This window comes from Pavona decussata, unplaced genomic scaffold (genome assembly GCF_977016875.1).
Source record: "Pavona decussata unplaced genomic scaffold, jaPavDecu1.1 SCAFFOLD_21, whole genome shotgun sequence".
NCBI classification, from domain to species: Eukaryota; Metazoa; Cnidaria; class Anthozoa; order Scleractinia; family Agariciidae; genus Pavona; species Pavona decussata.
The window spans coordinates 21,025-38,117 of NW_028145444.1; the positions used below are offsets into that span (position 1 = coordinate 21,025).

The window sequence follows — 17,093 nt, forward strand, 5'->3', positions numbered from 1 at the left end:
CCAAAACCCTTGCCCTATTTATAACCAAAATCTTCGATTTCCCCTACCCTATAGGCCTTATCACGGTTTTCGACGCCATTTTGACGAGTAGGCAAACACGTCTGAAATAACACTGTTTGTATGGAAATCCGATGTCAAATAATTTTCATAAGACATCGCGTCTGAAAAATTCATGAATTGGAAACTTTTAGCACTAGTAAAAGGATTTTAAGAAAAAAAAATTGGAGGGATGTAGCTGTGCCAGAAAGCGTCCAGTCGTGTTTTGAACTTTCCATACATTTGTCTGTATTTTTTTCCCGCGAACTATTTTTAGCAGCAGTTCACGGCTGGTTCGCTATACAGACAAATGTATGGAAAGTTCAAAACACGACTGGACGCTTTCTGGCACAGCTACATCCCTCCAAATTTTTTTCTTAAAATCCTTTTACTAGTGCTAAAAGTTTCCAATTCATGAATTTTTCAGAAGCGATGTTTTATGAAAATTATTTGACATCAGATTTCCATACAAACACTGTTATTTCAGACGTGTTTGCCTACTCGTCAAAATGGCGTCGAAAACCGTGATAAGGCCTATTTAATCAATAGCCTGTTTCAGACCTACCTTATAATTAAATCCCTAGTTCAGGTAATGTTTCTCTGTTATTATTTTTATAACTTTTAAAAGTAAACCTGCTTGCAGCGACTTTCCGGTGATTCGATTGTTATAAACATGCCCGGGTTGACATGTACGTTAAGCATTGTCCTTTAAACAACTATTTTATTCTCGATTTCACTGTAATGCAATGTTCGGTTGATGAAAATATTTCACAGTATTTCCTCAGATTATTAACTAACTACTTCAGTTTTAATATTATTACTGATCCCCATGAAATTCTATTGTTCTCTCTCTGAGTAGATCAACGATTGTAGTCATTAAGATGACAAAACAGAGACTTTAAGCATCGACGACGGGAACGGCAACGGCAACGGAGAAACCGACGCCGTCATGAAAATGGCCTATTGGAAGCAGTTAAGCAGGCGCAATACGACGACAACTTTCCTCGAAGAGGATTGAATAGAGAGGGCGCTTACCATTCACCAAAAATTAGCGATTTGAATTTTCGGAAATTTCGGTCTCGTTAACAGCAGTAAAAATTCTTCATCGGTTATTTCATTATTTAAATCAATTTCTGACTTCTTTTAACAAAGACTTGATGGGTGCTTTCAATTCGACGAAATTTTCGAAAATTTCGGGTGGGAATCGAATGGAACAGCATCTTTTCCGGAAAAGATTTTCGAAAATTTAGGACAACCTTTTCAGCTGTTCCTGAAAAGTGGAAACCGACCGAGAATAAGCCCGTTCCATTCGAGAACGTGTTTGTCGGAGTGGCAGTTTTCCGATGTAAACAATTCAGACTATTTGATATATTTTTAGGTCGTAATAAAAATCACCGATATAACTAGGAATAGCAACTAGATTAACATTAATTTACTTCAAATGTTCTGCATCGAAGGCAGGGATTTCAAGAAACGCTTTTATAGCAGTGCGAGCACGCGTGAGAATTTCGTTATCTGTACATCTAAAAATTTGAACTCAAGACTACGATATAACACAGTGATTTGTGGTTTGGATGTTATTTTTGAGCAACATAGACTGTTTATTTTTCTCCAGCTTAAATGCAAATTAAAAGTTCCAGTGTGTCTTTTTTTGAACAAGAAAAAGTAATGTCTAATACACTGATGTTAGAGAGAAACATCGATATTTAGTGTCAGACTCGCAAGTCATTTCTAATTTTGCAGGCATCTCGTCACTAGCTTTCTGTTTTGAAACAGGCGACTGATGAAGTTATTATAGTTTCGGAGAAAATAAAACAAAAACTCAACGCGTACTTTTCCTACGGTATCCTTATGTGCCAAGCGATATTAAAAATATCATTTTTTCGGGGCGAAACGGAGGTAAAATGTGTGAAATGTTACTCACGTTTTCGGGCAACGCCAACCGAAGCTTTCTACGTCGGAACGTCTACATATTTCCCGCCAGACATGCGCAATGTGACATTTGAGTTTTCCCTCACAATCTCACGTCGCCGTTCCCGTCGTCGATGCTTAAAGTCTCTAACAACTGTCTGGGGAAAACGGAGGCGGTCCTTTTTGTCAGCAGGCAAAATATCAGGGTAATATAATTAAACGCGATATTAAGCATGTTGAAATATTGCAGTGTGCAGGCTGTAATATTAAAAATATTGCAGTGTGCAGGCAACAATTATTAAAAATATTGCAGCCTGTTTCAGGAAATTCAATGTATAAAGTGCACAAAAACTGATAGCTTACAACATTGTCAACAGTACCATTTGCGTTTAACTCTCGTTGATTGCGACTTAATTTTTTGTTCCGAAGTGCCACTTCTCGCATTCTAAAGCTGTAATTGGCGTTCTAAATCTTTGCTCTATTTAAAAAAAAGAAAATGAAAACGCCGCCTTTTGAAGTCGATAAAGAATTTAAGCACTGACAGGAACGTCCAAACGTTACACGACATTACCTTCGATTTCTGCAGAAATATCTCCCCTCGTAGAGCTCTGTGTATTAAATAATCCTTCCTCTTCCGACTAATCCATCGTCTTTCTAACCCACGTTGCCACTGAGTAAAATGACTGAATAGCCCTATTCACGGTTAACTCTGCTCCTTTGAATTACAATGAAATCTAGCATGTATGTGAGGCAATCTCGGGCTATTTTGTAGTTTTAGCCCAAAATTGCCTCGCATCCACGTTGGATAACATTGTAATGTAAATGAGAAAAATCAACCATGAAAAGGCTATTCTCTGGCTTATAAAGTATGCAACGCATATGCAAGTATGTATGCAAGTATGTCGGCAAAGTATGTAAGTAAGTATGTATGCAAGTATGTGTGTATGTATGCAAGTATGCAAGTATGTATGCACGCCTTGCAGGAATTAATTCCATCGTTAGAATTGTTTTGAACAACTATAACAGCGAGCTACAATAACAACCCTCGGCACCATTAAAATCGAAGATATATTCATCCCAAACAAGGAACAATAGCAATGACCATCACAATTATCACACATACCTGTGACTAAACCCGCACATACGTGGGACTAAAATCGAAGATCCAACACAGACACACAACAGTAGAATTTCATGGGGATCAATAATTATAATAGATAATTACTTCGGCACATGGCATGATGAGAAATATTGCAGCCAGCTGAGGCCGTCAGTCAACTTCAGTTTAAAATCCCTGGAGCCCGGCGCGTGAGAGGAGCGCGTGACAAGCCGTTTAGACTGCAAGCAGTCCCTTTCTGGTCAGTCGGGATGGTGCGCTCACAGCGCAGCGAGACTGGAGCGAGGAGAAATAAACGAGAAGAGACTGTTCTTGCAATGTGCTGACACAAAGCAAACTTAGCTTCCAGAACCTGTAAATGCAAAATTTAAAAATAAACCTCCAACTTACTAATCAAAATAATAAAAGTTTTCACCAGGAACGTATGAAAACCTAACAGCAGCACCACAGATCCACAGTGATAGAAATAGATTACTTGGCATACTTGGAATCCAGGCCTCAGTAGTTCAAAGGGTGGATAATTTTGTCCACTGGATAGTTCGCTATCCAGCAGATAAAATTATAGCCTCCCACGCAGTCGTTTTTAGGGGAATCGTTTTGTGGGGAGGAGGTAATACGATTCCCCTAGAAACGACTGCGTGGGAGGCTAATAAAATTAATATTAATATATGTCCAAGATTTTCCCGATAGTCCTATAATTTGACAATAGAGTAGAAGCATATGTCAAATTTAAGAATGGGATTATGTGGAAAGCTTGGCAAAGGCATTGGTTTGAGTACATTTCCTCCACTGGATAGTTTCTTTTCCTTTCCTCTCTTTCCTGCCTCTCCCCAAGCCCCCCTCGGCTCGTTTGTTACAGTTTTTTCGCGGTCGGCTATTTCGCTCGACCTCTCGACTATCCAGAAAGGGACTGCTTGCACTACAAGCCGTTGCGGCACGTACACAGTTGCCGTAAACATCATGATGAACCTGGAGAAGTAGCTTCCTCTTTAAAAAAAAAAAACCGAATTCAAGACTAGAGTGCAAAAATCGATACCCTATTTATTAGCAAAATGGCTAAAATTGATACCCTAACGGCTGAAAAACCTTACCCTTTGGGGCCGCACATACCTGTATAGCCGGACTGCGAGCTGTGTCTCTTTTGTTAGAAAATCCGCCTGGAAAAACGAAAAAAACATCGGGTACGATCCGCGAGTCACGAGTAGCGCGAGAGCTGGAAGGGCTTTAAAAATAGGCTCCTCTGTTTTCGATTTTTTTTTTTTACTTTATACTTCATTTTTACCCATTTTCTATATAAAACTGAGGGTCCAGATGGAGTCCCAATGGGCGGGGGGAGGGGGGGGGGGGACCACGTTTTGCACTCGCCCAAGGTCAATAAATCAGTTCGGCCTTTACATCCACAAACTTATTGCCAAAACCTTGGATTAAGTATTTTTGGTTATCTCTTTGATTTTCTTTTCGTCTATACTTCACCATGAGGAAATCCAAATACAGCATTACAAAGGAACCTCCTTCTTCCTGCTTAAGGTCACGAGTGGAGTCACAAGCTCATCACTGTGCGAAAGGACACAACGCACGCTGCACTAGCCCACGTGTAGCCGTACCCACCCCCCCCCTTCCCCCGAAGGAAAACGTTTTTCTTCGGGGGGGGGGGGGTGGGTACGGCTACACGTAGGCTAAGGCTGTACCTGTAGACACGAAGTATCTTTCATGTTTTCTTAGGCAATGGCAAAAAATACCCGAAAAAGCAACGAGATCGCTTATACTGCAAATTTCCTATTTACCTTTAACAAGGCAGGATGGGCTTATTTGAAAAATGGTAGTAATTTGGAAGAAGGTTTATGAAACAGGGTAGACTTTCCAAATCTTTTCCATTTTAAGCATTTTCTGCTCAATTTTCCTCCCATTTTATTCTGCCCCCATGCTCATAAAGCATGATTTAAAGCAAGTCTGCTTTCACTACTAAACCGTACAACAAAAATACAACTAAACCGTTGTATAATATGGTCTGTTTATTTTATACACAACTGTACAAAATTTCTATTGCAGATTCAACACAGATAGCAATACAGCATTCCCTCCCTCCGTAACATTTACAGCTTTGTGTGCTTACATAAAAACTCGCAAAGAATTGAAATATGTTTTGAGATGGAAACCAAAGAAATCAATAAAATCAATGACTGCTTGTTCCTAGTGTATATAAGCCAGGCCAATTTAACAACTGGATTGATAACCATTTCTATTATGCAGCTGCCCTTAGAGGGACTACGAAACAAAATTTATTTTTGCCCAGTTATTAAGTATAACATTTGAAATGTAAGATTCCAAGGTTTGAGATTTCTAGAGTGAAACTTGACGATTTTACAAGTGCTGAAATTTGGACTATTTTGACCCAAAAAATGGTTGTTCAACTTGTGCAGTCAAAAGATCTGCCGATGTAATGTTGGTACAATACGGCGGATAGAGCAAAAGAGAAGGATAGAGGCTAAACAAAACTAGAGAAGGCCAGACAAAACTATTGACTCCAACCTTGAGTCACAAGAGGGAATTTCACAAAAACTCAACCCAATCTCTCTCACTTGTAAAATCGTCGCTTTTCACCCTTTTCAACTCAAAACTTGGAATCTTACATTTCACGCATTATAATATTTTGTGACTGCGCAAAAGTAAATTCTGCTTCATATGCACTTTAACAATAAATTATCGATGTTTGGGGAACAGGCATTACCAAGAAGAACCGGCCCATCCCTCTTCTCAAAGTTTTCACACATGAGAATAACTTGAGTGTCCACTTTTCAGTGAACACACCAAGCATAAAATGGTCCCTTACTATTGCAAATTCATGCCTGATGAAAATTTATGGACCCTTTGTGTAGTTTTAAACCTAGGTGAAATGAGTTTTGGTTCATGTTACTGGTAACCACTACTATCCATACATTTCTCAAACGATAAGATTATTTCATTTAAAGTCAACTTTCCGTGAAGTAAAACTAGGCACTTATTAAACCAGTTTAACCACCTTAGCCACCAAAGAAATCAACATCTTTTAGGTTACAAAACTCAATGACATTATTCCAGAAAAAAAAAAAACATCTGGTTAACCGCCAAATTATCTTAAAGCAAATTGAAACTGAAAAAGAGCACAGGGAATTTGGGAATTGATCCTTGGGACTTAATAAAAAGGCTAAAACAGTAACCACGCAAATATCTGAGCTCTGGGAAAAGTAAGAGCAATGATGTTTCACATACAAATCCACAGTACACAGATCATGGATTGATGTGTTCTGAAATGTTCATGTAAGCACCAGGTATTATATGCCAACTTTTTCCTGGTGCTTAATTCTATCAAACGTCCACTTCAACAGATAAGACAGTTCATAAATAGAGGAGAATCTCTTGTGCTTGCAGTAATGCTATTTGAGACACCGTTCAAAGTAAACACTTCCTACATAGCCCCCTCTCATTGCCTTCTGAACATTCTGTTCAAACAGCCGCCTGTTGGATCTGAGAACCTCTGCAGCATCTGCAATGAAACAATCAAAATTTAAACAATAGTGAATTTTACGATGACTATCAAAATTCCTGCATGCTGATTGGCTCATAGCCATTGTCTATAAGAGTATTAACAACAGAAATGATGTCAGATGTACAGTAACATGCCCGCTTTGTGAACGGAAAATATAGCCAAGTCTGCTTGCACTTTTTCCATGTTATTGTAAAAAACAAATCAACAGCAGTTTTCTGCAGTCTGTACTCTTATAGGCCATAAGAAGATGCCATAAAATGTTCAAAAATTGGCAGTGGAACATTCCACTTGAGTTTTGAACATTTTATAATGTCATTTTATGGTCTACAAGAGTACTGACCATAGAAAACTGCCATCCATTTGTTAAACACATTAGCTTCCATGACATGGGAGCAACAAGCTCACAGTATAAAATTAGCTGTAAATTATTTGGAGTTAAGCCTTCTGAATGCTTCTGTATTTACCTGCTGACCTACTAACTAAAGGGAGAGACCATAATGCAGACCTTTAAAACCATGTTTACATTGCAAACCGCAGCCAGTCATGTGACTAGTGCTTGTCGTCACGTTCAAGGTTATTTTTTGTATGCTTTTTGCAAAGTCATTTACCTCAGTGTTACATGGCCAAGAATTTGTATTATTCCATGCACAAATGTTGCAGATATACAAAAAAAAAACTCTTTATCATTCATTTCATGCAAACAAAAACATCAAAATGGCAATAATTTTACATTTTTTTCCCACTGACTGAAACACCAATGCTCAGAGCAAAAAGGACATCCAATATGGCAGCCCCTGCATTTTGCTCTTGTTCTCTTCAATTTAAATGCACAAACTGTCACAACTTCTAATGCCAAACTTCAAACCTCAAACTGCAGTTTGTGGTTAGCTGTAAACTTGGTTCTAAAGGTCTCTAACAAAGGAGGGTCTCCCTGACACCCTTGCTATTAATTAACCCCTTAACCCCTAATATCAAAGAACAAATTCTCCTTTGTTGTCCCCATACTTTTCTTATAAAACTACTGGGAAGAAGGTATTAAAATATCAAGAAAATTCACCTTAGGTGATCAATCATATACTTAATGTCATGACCTCATGGCTTGAATAAGCATTAATATTACAGGGAAAATTTGATGCTGATCAATGTTAACGCTTAACAAAGCAGGGTGCTTATTTGTAATGTACTCATGGCTGTTATTAAGTTCACTAGGTGAAACCAGCTCCACCAGGAAAGTAGCCAGTTGTAAACAAAACAAAACCCCGAACTCTTGTTGTCTTTTTCGTCATTTTTGAAATGGGTTATTCCAGAAAAAATCCACACCTCCCCGACGGATGGGATTCTGGAAATTCTCACCGGAGGGGGGGTCAAAGACTCTGGAAATCCAGGCAGGAGGGGGGGTTGAACTTAAGAAAGTCTTCTGCAGGAGTCATTTTGACCGATACTTCACGCGATTCGAACGTTTAGTTCGGTGACACTTCAGCGCTCTCAGACCCTGAAAATAATAGAAATATTTTGTTCACATATTTCTCACCTAAAATAAATGATAATCTAAGTTCCTTCGAAGGTCCTTTTATAGCAGAAAACGCGAACAACAAGATAGTGAAGAACGAGCCATCGCAACATTGTTGCAACGAAGAGTTTAAAACGCCTGACACATTTCTACTCGTACCAGACCCAGCGCGCCACCGTTGTGTAATTTCACGTCCGCCATTGCATTCTTAGCGTGGATTCCACTGCGTCAGGCGGAAGAATTTTTTACTTGTGCAAGCAAGGATGCAGAGCTATTAGCTGAAGAAGATAATTCCAAAGAATTTTGGTCCAAACATTCCCTCTTCGTCGAAAATACTCGAGAGGAACTTATAGCCATCTGTACCTCGAAAAAACTTTTGAAAACGTAAGTTATTGCGAAAGCAACAGAAGGAGAAAGTTCTTGGACGGGTTCCTGCAACATAAACAGTGATAACCTCTCTGAAGTCCCTTCGTCCGTAGCACGGTTGAACAAGCAGCCAGTGCGTTTTCTGCGTGCCGGTTTAAGATTCCATGGGTGTTGTCCATTGGGCACAAAGGATGAACTCGTTCGCTTCTTCGCATTGTTGCTCCTTTCTTTTTTTAGTTCCACGCGATAGAGTTTTTGATATTAGCCGAAGCTTTAAAAATTGTGCGTATTTTATATTAAAAATGAATCAAATTTAAGCCTAATACTTTTTCCGGAAATCCAGGCGGGAGGGGGGGTCTTTTGCTTTGGAAATCCAGACAGGAGGGGGGGTCTTGTGCTTCAGGAAATCCAGGTGAGAGGGGGGGTTAAAAAACGACCCCATCCGTCGGGGGGTGTGTGGATTTTTTCTGGAATAACCCAATCTGGGTGCCCGGCTTTCTTCACTGCAGTAGCCAGCCATGACAACCTCATCCACAGTGTCTCATCTCTTGCCATTCCACATTACAGCAATAAGTGTATATAACTGCACTGTAATCTTTCTTCATCAGTCTAGCAGATTCTGTTGCACAGTAATTTATAGAAACTAATTATGATGTTTTGTGGATTTGACAATGGTTAATAAAACTGAAGTAGAAACCTGAGGTTAAATGTTTTGCTATGTTTATTTCCATTGGTTTAAGAGAATAATTATTACAGTATAAGCTTAAGATAGGCCATCTATTAGCCAAGCCCCAGTTGTTCAAAGAGCAGATATCTCTATCCAGTGGATAAATCCCTACCCAACTGATAAAACGTACTTCAACCAATACATTTTATTTGCTGGATAGCAACTTATCCACTGGATAAAGCTATCCACTCTTTGAACCAATGAGGCAGGTTTGATGCAGTTCAAAATATTTAGGCACAAACCTTTATTTAGAGGATCCTCTGGATTTGGTTCCTGTAACAGAAATGAAATATTAAGTTGTCAGGTGAGATGCTTGGAAGTAAATATAAAAATAATATAAGATTACAGCAAGTCACTTGAAAGAATTTCAATCTTTGAAACCACTTACCAAAAACAGGTACTGTAGTCCATAAATTATTGCATTTATTGTAAGAACTGGCTTCCAGTCTTCCCTGGAAGTAAAAGATCTCTAATTAAGTAAAGTGAAGTCAGATTGTCACAAGCCCCTAACGGCAGTGAAACTTCCACTGAGCTGGAGGGAAAAAGTGATACAAAAATTCACTGGAATACCAATTTACAATGTTCTCTAAACTTACCTTAAAATGTTCAAGCATACATTTCCTTCTAAATCGATATTGGGATGATAAACCTGAAAGAAAGATGATTGCACTTTGACAGTCAAAAATCAAAACAAAATGATTGTAGTTCACATAACACTAACTCAAAGCTTCAGCCTTTTCCTTTATGATATTTTCAAAATTTTATTCAACCCAAAAATTCCATTATAAGTTGTAAGTTTTGTTAGCTCTCATTAAGTATTTCATATATATTTTTTTGAAATTATTAAAACTTTGAAGTTTACAAAGAGGAAGAAATGGGTGTAGCAGAATGGAATTTAACAAAGAATGTTGAAAAAAAAAAATTGTAATTTACAGGCAATTGAAATAAATTAAAAGATCAACACCAAAACAACTTGCTGTTGCTTTGCCATGGACAAAGATCTGACCATTGCCTGGTTTTCTTATGCCAGAAAAATCCCAGAGGATCGGGGGATTCCCAGATTTGACCAACTTACAAAAAACGAAATTGCAGACATCCCTAATCATCTCTGATGGTTGGAGAGAAATCAGAAAAATTGGATGTGTAGACCTCTATTTTCCTGTTGCATCCTAGATTTCTACAATGGTCGTCAATTATTTATGACTAAAGAAAATATAAATTCTGACTGTCCGGGGATGTCAATGATATGGTTAGCTCAGTAAGAAACCCTTGAATACAGTTTGATGGTGGATTTTTCCAGGCATCTTTATTTTTGTGTTATCCAGTAACAATAGTGAACTTACGGAACAGGATGGCTGACGGAAGGGGACCGTGAATTATTGTTGTGTGACCATAACATCTTAGTACCTTCACATTTCTAGACAATTTACGACTAAAACTGCTGTTCTCTCATCTGTTACAATGTGAAGACCACGAGCGGTAGAAATGTTACAATCTAGAGTTGTAAATACTTGGATGTCACGTTGGTCACACAATGACAATTTGCCGTTCCCCACATCAGCCGTCCTGTTGCGTAAACTCCCTAATGACAACTGGGACGGGTAAGGGAACAATGAAATTGCTGATCATCTGGGATTTTTCCAATATATAAAAATCTGGCTAACTTCTAGGTTGTGTGCATTCCTTATCTATGCCACTTGTCTACAGGTTTAAAGGAATTTCCCTTAGCTCCCCTGACAGGATCCCTACTACATGTCATTCCTCCTGATGTGCACAAAAAAGCTACTTGTTGGTGTCAATTATTGCTACTGCAACAAATTGTCCATACAATGACATTTTCTCAGGAGGTCACCCATTTCCTTTAGCTATCACAAAGCATCTTGAAGGGAAACAGTATAACTTAACCAAACCAGAGAAATGGCTAAGGATGAGAAATGCATGTGCTATGTAAAATGGCTTACCTTCGTTTCACACTTGACCTTTGGGGCATCATGGGGATAACCAGGACCAACCTTCACACAAACAATGCAATCAGATTATTAACATGGTAAATGGTTTGAAAGCAGCAGTTTCAGAGGTCTGTCTTGTAAGTAAGGTCTTGATGACAGAATATTATTTTGAAAAGGTTGGGGCACTCAATGAAAAAAATTGAGAAAAATACAAATGTACTTCAAAAGTAATGTTGTTTTCTGCTCTCCAAGATAATATCAGGGGATCTACAGCTGTAGAATAAATATTTGTGTACACTAGCACACTTTACTACACAAAATGAGATTTTATGACCCTTTGAAGAAAACAAAATAATTGAGGGTACACTGGAAAAGGGGCACAAGTGACAATTTGGACTTGGTATCCAAAATTCTCCAGCTTTGCTCAATTTTTGGCAAACAGACTGGTTGTTACATTTTAAATGTAGTTCCTTATATTATTGCTTGACCTAAAAGATTGAATTTGTTCAATTAGCTTAAGACGTTAGCTAAAAAATGAAGAAACAAAAACAAAGGAAAAGCTGGTGTGCGCATGGGTTTTTTTGGTTTGGTTTAAATAGAGAAGGAACGAAATCACTCATGCATTGCTTCAGTTGATTCAGTTTTTAGGCTTCCATCACAAGCAAATTCATTGAATTCAAGGTTTTAAATGACAAATGTAAATAGGAAGGTACATTTCTGACATGATAGCATATACATGTAGACCTACATGCCAAATTCTAGCAAATTTTAAGAAAAATTTGGATTCTAAGGCCAAATTGTCGCTTGTACCTTGTCTCCAGTGAGCCCTTTTTAATAAGTAAGGATTTAGAGAAACAATTTAAAATAAAAATTAGCGAAAAGAGACTATGTTTCGAAGACATCCTGGGTTCATTTTCAAGTCAAAAAAGGTCAATGTTCAAGTGGAGTTACTTTATACAATACAAAGTGTCAAAACTTCAAAACATTCACAGGTGTCAATGACTGAACATGCCAGTGCTGAAGAATGTTAAATAAATACTTTCTGAACTTGAACTTTTCTCATGTTCAATCAATGACACCTGTGATCGTTATAATTTATGAATTCTGCATCAAGTTTTGATGCTTTGTATTGTATAAATTAACTCCATTTGAACATTGATCTTTTTTTACTTGAAAATGGAGCCCTTTTTAATCAGTAAATTTTCCCTTGTTACATTTTTTTTTGTGCTTGATGCTTGATGCTGAGGTGACATAACACCTCAGAAAATGCTAATTCTTTATAACAATAATTGTCAGGCTTAATTATTACAGCGTAAGCCTGACTTTCTGATGCAATTAAGACCCTCAAAACAGATATTCCACCAAAAGGAACTGTTGCGTGACCTAAAAAGTGTTAGCAACACTGACTGATACTTTGACAACCTGAACAAAAAAAATAAAATATCATCCTTTTGCCCGGAAGATGAATTCCACTCACATGGCATCAGAGAATGTCCCTAACAGTTCTTTTTAGGATTACTCTCACTTGAACAATCACACAACAGAGATTTGCTGCATAATTGCTGACTTTAATGGCCTCAGATATGCCCAGTGAACCTACTAATATGGGGTGAATGTTTTTGTATGATAAGCATCATCTCAGGACATAAACCCTAGCATTTATCCTTGACAAGATAATTAATTATCTCACAAAGTCTGTCCAATTAAAGGATTACTGGGACTGGGATCAGTAGACAAGAACACGACATCTACTGAACCTGAACTTTTCTATGTAAAATATAAATGCGTTTCCTCAATACCATTTCTGAAAATTTTCCTTACATTGACAGACCCATTTATTAATTCCCTTTATCTTACTTACCTTAAAACTAAACACAAATCTTCCATTCCTGTAAAATCCCTATGCAAAAAAAAAGGAAGATCAAAAGAAAACTAGTTATAAATGTTGTTGGGTTTGATTTGTAGGTTATAATAATTATAATTGGTCTTAGGGCCTGTTCATAATTTGTAATCCCAGTAACTGGCATATCGACAGAGCATAGCAAATGCAAGTGCAAGTTTACAGAAAATGCCTCTGCATGTATGAGATCTCGTTGAGTTCTGCAATACTCTGTAGACTGGGTAACTGGGAAATCTGTTTATATGGAAAATGTCAGCTTGGTTACTGAGATGAAAGGTGGTCATTCAATCATCCAAGCATAAAATTTAATGAAAACGCACATAACCCACTAAAAACTGTCTTTAAAATTTGTTGAAAACCCTTGCAACTTTTCTTTGATGGAAGAGTAGTTATTTTGTTTTCAAAAATATAAATATGTATATTAGAAATGAGTCATGACAATTCTCTCTTTTCATGGAAAGTGCTTTTCCATGTGAAAACATCTCCAGCCAGCACCTGGGATGAAGTGTGAAAAAACATTCTCGCCAGTTACCAATTGAAGATACCAGTCATAGACACTGACAGCATGGTAACTGGTTTAACACGTCTTCTCACATGAACACATTGCAATTTTTACTTTTAAGATTGCGTTCAATTGATTGTATTCTGGAATAAGAATAAGTGGAATAGCTGTTAAATTTCTCTTTTTAAGTACAGTAGAACCCCGGTAACTTGAACTCGGATAACTCGAACTCCCCCACTAACTCGAATTGAGTCTTAATTCCCTTGAATTTGACCCAACTTTTTGGTCATTTTTACACGGTTAACTCGAACTCAGATAACTCGAAAACCCCGCTGACTCGAACTAAATTTTGTTTCCCTTGATCAAAATTTAACCCAATAACTCGAATTTCTGGTTCTTATAACTCGCCACAGATGCCCATTGAGATATCCCATTAGTTTTTCTTATCGTGAGATCAAATTCAACACTAGAACAAAGACTGGACGACGCAAAAGAGAACATAAATTGAGTGTATTAACTAAACTAAGTTACATTCACAGTATTGCATTGTCGTAAGAATGCATAATCGTTACAGTTGTTACAAAATGTTTTAGTTTCTCGTGAAATAAGTTTAATTTGCACTGTATGGTATACCGAAGTGCTGAAAACTATTAATTATTAACCTTGAAAATTGGATATTGGATAACTCGAAACCCTGCTAACTCGAACAGTTTTTCGTTTCCCTTCAGAGTTACCGGGGTTCTACTGTAATTTGAGAAGACATTTCTGCAAACATTCGCTGACACATGAATATTTAAGAGCCATTTCGTACTCCAGTAACTCTTAAAACCTCTTGTCACGGATTTCTTGTTATTGTTGTATGTATTCCTATTTCAGAATAGGGTCAATGGAAGGCACCCCTACTAAATAGGAGTGTACCAAGATCTCAGTTACCAGGCCAGCTTGGTTGACTGGGCTAATATGAAGAGGCCCTTAGACACTCAACTGCTCACCATTGGAGAATTTTGCTGTCACTATCAAAGACTTAAAAGCTGTTTGCCTTACCTCATCAGGTGAAATAATCAGCTTAAAATTTAGAATATCATCATGATCTGGGAACTCTGTCTGACAAGTTTTTGGAAGAACAAGTTCACTAAGATCTGAAAAAAAAAAAGAAGAAAATTTGGATTGTGCAATTTGTGGCATTTGTTCATGAAAGGTAAAAAAATTATTGTGATGTTTTTGTTTGGCTGGGACCACAAATAAGTGTCTGTTTAGAAGTGGTGGCTGTTAACTATAGTTGTTAAGGTTTTATCATATCTACTGGTGGACTAACAGTTAAATCCACCAAAACTCAACAATGTTCTTCTCCTTTGAATACTAGGTAAAAAAAGGTAAAATTGCATTCAAGCCTAAGTGGCCCAAAGAGTCAGAACGTAACCCAGTTTCTGTAGCATGAAGCAACTACGAGGATTGCTAAACTCCACTGGAAGGGATGCTAGTGTATCGCAGGGTTTCCCCCAGCAGTATGTCGCCAGTACCCATTTATACACCTGGGTGAAGAGAGACAATGTGGAGAAAGGTTTTTTAACTAAGGAAATGACACAATAATTAAAAAATAAAAATTTAAATGCTTTGTTTATAGTGGAAATGCACTTAGCTATCCAAAGCTAGTTTAAAGGCATTCCACTCAGAAATAACTGACAACAAATAATAATCAAATCGAACATAACATGTTAAAAATCCCAACTGGCAGGAGGCAAACCAGCTGGCTATTTACAAGCGTGAACGAGGCAGAACTTAAACCCGGGATCTCTGGATTTCAAGTCCGGCGCCTTTACCACTGAGCCACGCCACCTCCTTAAATAATGCTGAAACCAAAATAATTCTTGAACCACTGACTGTGCGATCTTCGACCATTCCATAGAAAGTCCAACATGCTAATCAGTACACCACCATACCTTCTCTCAATTACTTCTGCCATTAAATCAGTTCTTCAGAATTGTTATAAGCAACACTATGTACAATGACTTTTGGAATTGTGTACAATCTTTCCTGTATCAAGGACTAAAAATAAAATCTAATTTAATGATTAAGCTCTATCTGCATGGACCTCTTTTGGTTTATTTATTTATTTAGCTTTGTCCAATATGGACAGGGATACCGCAACAGCTAAGGCCAATTACTGCGGACCTGGGATATACGTAATATACGCACAAAGACCGGGGTTCATGCATGACTTTATCTTTTATCCACTGTTTTACCTTCAACACATGGTGCACCACAGTGAATAGACCTGTTATATCACTAAAATGTGACAGGTTCCATTGACCAGTCTAGTTTGTAATTAACGTTGTTGGATTCTGGACGAAACATCCTATTGTTGAATTAATCAACACTAAGCGAGTAACTGTTTACAAATTGGTGCCATAAGGCTAACAATTTACTGTTATAAAATATAACTTTCAACTATTAGTGCCCAAAATTAAATTGATGCAAAATGTCTGAAGACTCAATTCAACATAGCCCGATTGCCACGTGATTGCTAAGACAGCAGTAAATGCCATAAGTGTTGTGTTTGCAATTGAAATGCTTGCTTAAATTTCCAGAGAATCAAAAAGGGGAAAAAACAAGCAATTCTTGATTACTTTTTACTGTTATTATATTAATTTCATTACAGAGAAAGAACTATTTTATCCGCCACCATATTTTAAGACAAATTGGAACCTCCACTGAACAAGGATGTCAATACTTTGGTTAGTTTAAATTCAAACCAAAGCATCACATTTTAAGCTCGACTAATTTCAAATGATTTTTTCGTTGTGGATCCACAAAAATCTCTGATTGACTCTGAAGGCTTGTAAACAAACCAAATTAAATTCCTCACCAGGGGTATTAGCTGGTTTTGCGTTTTGAAACGAAAACGAAAGAAAATCCTCTCCAATGTTCAAGAAAATCCAAATCGAAACCATAAATGTCAACGTGAAAATGTACAAATCGGATTCATAGTTTGGGTACAATTATTTTCGTGGTTAGTGAACTCAACAACGGAAACAAAACCTGCCGGTCACGATTGCCTTTGGACAAAAGGAAGATAGTGAGCATGGTTGATAAAGGAGGTCAAGATATTAAGAGCTACAAGGATCGGAGCTATCTATCCCTTGTCTTTACATGTGTATAATCAGTTACTCAACAGATCCCAAGGCACGAAAACGAGAAGGAGATCTATGATGCAATGGCAGCACAGTAAGTTCCTTCTCTAAAAAACACCACACCATGCCGCACCTTTTTGTATCCTTAGTTGCGCAGCAGAGGCCCTCTTCGTCCCTGCTTTGGCACCTTCACCTTCCTTCTTTTGTTGCTTCAACGAAAAAAGCTTGATCATGGCTCTAATGGATCAAAAAGGACAACAAAACACTCAAACCTTCTTCCACACTGTATCGATTCTCAACGAGGAAAGAGTCGTCAAGACACACTGAAAATTCGCTTCGGCGCCGGCTCAGATCGTGCGATCTGATTGGTTTAGAATGGTCGGCTGATTCTCGTTCGCCAATAAATCGGTAAAAACCG

At 37.8% G+C, this 17,093-nt stretch overlaps 1 protein-coding gene across 1 annotated transcript; it reads right to left on the minus strand.

Moving 5' to 3' along the window:
• Nucleotides 1-5,058: 5,058 nt before the first annotated feature.
• Nucleotides 5,059-17,007, minus strand: LOC146486028 (NEDD8-conjugating enzyme Ubc12-like). Its single transcript, XM_085097518.1, has 8 exons — nt 16,809-17,007; nt 14,589-14,683; nt 13,004-13,042; nt 11,155-11,205; nt 9,790-9,842; nt 9,582-9,645; nt 9,436-9,466; nt 5,059-6,587 (listed from the first exon to the last, which is right to left on the minus strand). The coding sequence occupies exons 1-8, from the start codon at nt 16,906-16,908 to the stop codon at nt 6,478-6,480; spliced, it is 543 nt and encodes a 180-aa protein (XP_084953644.1). The 5' UTR covers nt 16,909-17,007; the 3' UTR covers nt 5,059-6,477.
• Between the last annotated feature and the right edge of the window lie 86 nt (nt 17,008-17,093).

Coding starts and splice junctions, on each gene's coding strand:
- LOC146486028 (XM_085097518.1), bottom strand. CDS start 16,908: ATGATCAAGCTTTTTTCGTTGAAGCAACAAAAGAAGGAAGGTGAAGGT. Junction 9,646..9,789: donor GTATGCTTGAACATTTTAAG/GTAAGTTTAGAG, acceptor TTTTACTTCCAG/GGAAGACTGGAAGCCAGTTC. Junction 9,467..9,581: donor GACTACAGTACCTGTTTTTG/GTAAGTGGTTTC, acceptor TTTCTGTTACAG/GAACCAAATCCAGAGGATCC.